General features: G+C 31.2%; 5 protein-coding genes across 5 annotated transcripts in view; all 5 read left to right on the forward strand. All coding sequences in view use genetic code 11, as the record gives it.

Annotated features, from left to right (window-relative positions):
* Positions 1-460, forward strand: part of accD — a 1,497-nt gene extending 1,037 nt beyond the window's left edge. The window contains exon 1 of the mRNA in view: positions 1-460. This exon is cut by the window's left edge and continues 1,037 nt beyond it. Within this exon, the coding sequence (YP_009692362.1) occupies positions 1-460 (460 nt within the window).
* Positions 461-1,036: 576 nt separating this feature from the next.
* psaI lies at positions 1,037-1,147 on the forward strand. The gene has a single exon. The coding sequence runs from the start codon at positions 1,037-1,039 to the stop codon at positions 1,145-1,147; it is 111 nt and encodes a 36-aa protein (YP_009692363.1).
* Positions 1,148-1,610: 463 nt separating this feature from the next.
* Positions 1,611-2,165, forward strand: ycf4. Its single transcript has one exon. It carries the CDS (start codon positions 1,611-1,613, stop codon positions 2,163-2,165), a length of 555 nt encoding a protein of 184 aa, YP_009692364.1.
* Positions 2,166-2,821: 656 nt separating this feature from the next.
* cemA lies at positions 2,822-3,511 on the forward strand. The gene has a single exon. It carries the CDS (start codon positions 2,822-2,824, stop codon positions 3,509-3,511), a length of 690 nt encoding a protein of 229 aa, YP_009692365.1.
* A 216-nt stretch (positions 3,512-3,727) lies between these two features.
* Positions 3,728-4,690, forward strand: petA. Its single transcript has one exon. The coding sequence runs from the start codon at positions 3,728-3,730 to the stop codon at positions 4,688-4,690; it is 963 nt and encodes a 320-aa protein (YP_009692366.1).
* Positions 4,691-5,000: the final 310 nt, after the last annotated feature.

Below are 5,000 nucleotides of genomic sequence, written 5' to 3' on the forward strand. Positions count from 1 at the left end.
AGTCGGGGAGAAAATTACCCGTTTGATTGAGTATGCTACCAAAAAATCTCTACCTCTTATTATAGTGTGTGCTTCCGGAGGTGCACGCATGCAAGAAGGAAGTTTGAGCTTGATGCAAATGGCTAAAATATCTTCTGCTTTATATGATTATCAATCAAATAAAAAATTATTTTTTGTATCAATCCTTACATCTCCTACTACTGGTGGGGTAACAGCGAGTTTTGGTATGTTGGGAGATATCATTATTGCTGAACCCAATGCCTACATTGCATTTGCGGGTAAACGAGTAATTGAGCAAACATTGAATAAAACAGTACCTGAAGGTTCCCAAGCGGCCGAATATTTATTCCAGAAGGGTTTATTCGATTTAATCGTACCACGGAATCTTTTAAAAAGTGTTCTGAGTGAGTTATTTGAGCTCCACGCTTTCTTTCCTTTAAGTCAAAACAAGTACAAATAGAAGTAGAATATTAAGTTCAATTCTTTTCTTTATAGTAAATAATATGGTCAAAAAGTAGTTAGTTTATCGGAATCAAAGGTAAAAATCCGAAGGATGGGACTTTCTTTACTGACATAAGATTTAATTGTAGAAAAAAGAAATTATTATACATATCATTTATGTCAAAAGATGAATAAGTCCATTTATTTAGTTATACATTCCTTGAACTATTTATTATCTATATTCGCTTAGATAGACACTTCGATCTAAATTTGTCTATATTAATTCGAAATACAGTTTAATTTGAATAATTTGATATTTACAATTAAATAATTCAAATTAATAATTGTGAATTCTAATAATTTAGATTATTAATTAATTTAATATTATTAATTAATATATACAAATTAATAGGAAAAAGGGGATTCCATAATATCTATAATAGGATAAAAATCCAATAAATAGAAAATAGAATTTTTTTGCTATCATTTGTGAATTTTATTCTATAATTAGAATTCTTAATTATAATTAATATAAGATATTTTTATAACAATATAATAATAACAGGTACAAATAGTAAATCGAGGTACCCATTCTATGACAACTCTCACCTTTCCCTCTGTTTTTGTGCCTTTAGTAGGCCTAGTTTTTCCGGCAATTGCAATGGCTTCGTTATCTCTTCATATTCAAAATAACAAGATTGTTTAGATCCGATAAGATCAAATCTCATCTATATTCTATAATATAGAATATATTTTTCATTTTCGAAAACTTAGACTTGTATCATAACACAAATATCCATTTAGTCGAATATGGTATAAGATGCGTCTTTCGCTGAGCATAACTTTTAAAAAACTTTTCGACATGTAGAAAATGATATATGGGTAAATGCGTTCTAGCTATTTGAAAAGAAAATAGAACAGGATCCGTGGATGTCTGAAATGAAAAGTAAGTCTATCTCTATATATTGATATCCATAGTAGGATCGTATAAGAAGGAGGTTCTTTTTTTAGATCTAACCAATTTGATAAATTACTTCTAAAGATTCATATCAAAATAGTGCTAGTTGATGAAAGTTATTTTGGAAACAACAAAAAAGAGTAAATTCAAATTAATTTGGACTATTCTCTCAATTTCAAAAAAATGCAATCGAAATCGAATCAAGTAAAGTATGAGTTGGCGATCAGAACATCTATGGATAGAACTTGTAGTGGGATCTCGAAAAATAAGTAATTTCTGCTGGGCTTTTATCGTTTTTTTAGGCTCATTAGGATTCTTATTAACTGGAACTTCCAGTTATCTTGGTAGAAATTTGATATCTTTTTTTCCGTCTCAACAAATCATTTTTTTTCCACAAGGACTCATAATGTCTTTCTATGGGATCGCGGGTCTTTTTATTAGTTCCTATTTGTGGTGCACAATTTCCTGGAATGTAGGTAGTGGTTATGATCGATTCGATCGAAAAGAAGGAATAGTGTCTATTTTTCGTTGGGGATTTCCTGGAAAAAATCGTCGTATCTTCCTCCGATTTCTTATAAAAGATATTCAGTCCGTCCGAATAGAAGTTAAAGAGGGTATTTATGCCCGTCGGGTTCTTTATATGGAAATAAGAGGCCAAGGGGCCATTCCTTTGACTCGTACTGATGAGAATTTGACTCCACGAGAAATTGAAGAAAAAGCTGCTGAATTAGCCTATTTTTTGCGTGTACCAATTGAGGTATTTTGAAAAAGAAACTAAAGAATAAATTATTTCTTAGCAGGAGAGACAAAACCCAAGAATCTCCTTTATCTATAACTGAAATTTCTTCAAAATGATCACTCGATATAAAGCAGACGAATATGGAATAGTCATAAAACAAAATAATTTTTGTGGTCTTTTCTTTTAGGTGTAGGGAAATCTATTGAATTCAATTTAGTAACAAAACTAGTAAGAAACCGAACTAATAGAGTCATACGTTATATCAAAACATTTTGAAATAAAGAATTTTTCATTTTTTGTCAATCGAACTTTCTTTTTATTTTGTGCTCTTTAATGACTAAAAAATTGAATATCTTCTAACTTTCTAATTTCTTTTTTCTGTCTTGTTTTACCACTCTCTTTTGATCATTACAAGATTCTTCCGAAAATTCACTCCATTTTTCAAAATGAAATACTTGTTTTAAAATTTAGATATCTGGAAATATTATGTTTTTATTATTTATTTTTCGTTTATTTCTTTAGTGGATTTTTATTCTAGTTCTTTTTTATTTCTAGACTCAAGGACTAACCAGGAAATCAAAAAAAAAATGGATACCCTAGAAGAGTACTCATGCTTGATAAAAATTTTGGATCACATAGAATCGGCGAATAAAGTGGGTTCATTAACAATTCACAAATGAAAAATGGCAAAAAAGAAAACATTTAATTCTTTCCTCTATCTTACATCTATAGTATTTTTTCCCTGGTGGATTTCTTTCTCATTTAATAAAAGTTTGGAATCTTGGGTTACTAATTGGTTGAATACTACACAATCCGAACCTTTTTTTACTAATATTAAGGAAAATTATATTCTAGAAAAATTCAAAGAATTAGAGGAACTCCTTCTCTTGGAGGAAATGATTAAGGAATACTCAGAGACACATTTACAAAAGTTTCATATAAGAATACACAAAGAAACCATCCAATTAATGAAGATATACAATGAAGATCATATGCATATGATTTTGCACTTCTCGACAAATATTATATGTTTCATTTTTCTAAGTGGTTATTCTATTCTGGGTAATCAAGAACTTGTTATTCTTAACTCTTGGGCACAAGAATTCGTATATAACTTAAGTGATACAATAAAAGCTTTTTCTATTCTTTTATTAACTGATTTATGCATCGGATTTCATTCCCCCCATGGGTGGGAACTAATGATCGGTTCTGTCTACAAAGATTTTGGATTTGTTCATAACGATCAAATTCTATCTGGTCTTGTTTCCACCTTTCCAGTAATTCTAGATACAATTTTAAAATATTGGATTTTCCGTTATTTAAATCGCGTATCCCCCTCACTTGTAGTAATTTATCATTCAATGAATGATTGACAAATGATCTACTCAGTTTTGTTACTTTGTAGTTATACATAAGAAAAACTTTTTAAATCGTACTTATTCTTTATATTTGTACTGATCCCAGGGATTTTTTCTATATTATTAGAGTAAAATTTTTCCATTAAAGTAAATAGCATAATTGTGGATAAAGAACTATATTAGTGATCTACCCATTTTATTGTAGAAATTTTTGGGATCAATAAATGTACCATGCCAACTAAAAAGACTTTTTCTTGGATAAGGGAACAGATTACTCGATCCGTTTCCGTATCATTCATGATATATATCATAACTCGGGCATCTATTTCAAGTGCATATCCCATTTTTGCACAGCAGGGTTATGAAAATCCACGAGAAGCGACTGGGCGTATTGTATGCGCCAATTGTCATTTAGCTAATAAGCCCGTGGATATTGAAGTTCCACAAGCAGTACTTCCTGATACTGTATTTGAAGCCGTTGTTAGAATTCCTTATGATATGCAATTGAAACAAGTTCTTGCTAATGGTAAAAAGGGGGGTTTGAATGTGGGGGCTGTTCTTATTTTACCTGAGAGTTTTGAATTAGCTCCTCCTGATCGTATTTCCCCTGAGATAAAAGAAAAAATGGGTAATCTGTCTTTTCAGAGCTATCGTCCCGATAAAAAAAATATTCTTGTGATAGGGCCTGTTCCTGGTCAGAAATATATTGAAATCACCTTTCCTATTCTTTCACCCGATCCCGCTACTAAGAAGGATGTTCACTTCTTAAAATATCCTATATACGTAGGTGGAAACAGGGGAAGGGGTCAGATTTATCCCGACGGAAGTAAGAGTAACAATACAGTTTATAATGCTACAGCAGCGGGTATAGTAAGCAAAATCGTACGAAAAGAAAAAGGCGGATATGAAATATCCATAGTAGATGCAGCAGATGGGCGTCAAGTGGTTGATATTATCCCTCCAGGACCAGAACTTCTTGTTTCAGAGGGCGAGTCTATCAAATTAGATCAACCATTAACAAGTAATCCTAATGTGGGTGGATTTGGTCAGGGAGATGCAGAAATAGTACTTCAAGATCCATTACGTGTTCAAGGGCTTTTATTCTTCTTAGCATCTGTTGTTTTGGCCCAAATATTTTTGGTTCTTAAAAAGAAACAGTTTGAGAAGGTTCAATTGTCGGAAATGAATTTCTAGACTCGCGGATTTCTCAGCATCAAGTAAAAAAAAAATGGGTTAGTTATTATGTATAATAGAAGAAAAATATTTTAGCTTTTTATACTGTTTTTCTAGGAGATGCTGGAAATTTCTTTTACTGCATTCTTAGTCATAGTATGTAAATTGTGAAGAAAGAAGACTATTTAAGTCTTTCTTTTTTTTATCCAAGTAGGGGTGATGTGACTATCTTAGTCTTGCCAAATTTAAATGTCATAAAATACATCAAAAATTTTTGATTCTATTAGAATCAAACTCGGCTAGATATAAATAAGCGGAAAATAGAAGAACG

The sequence above is a fragment of the chloroplast genome of Impatiens glandulifera (assembly GCF_907164915.1).
Source record: "Impatiens glandulifera isolate HB10 chloroplast, complete genome".
Taxonomy (NCBI): Eukaryota; Viridiplantae; Streptophyta; class Magnoliopsida; order Ericales; family Balsaminaceae; genus Impatiens; species Impatiens glandulifera.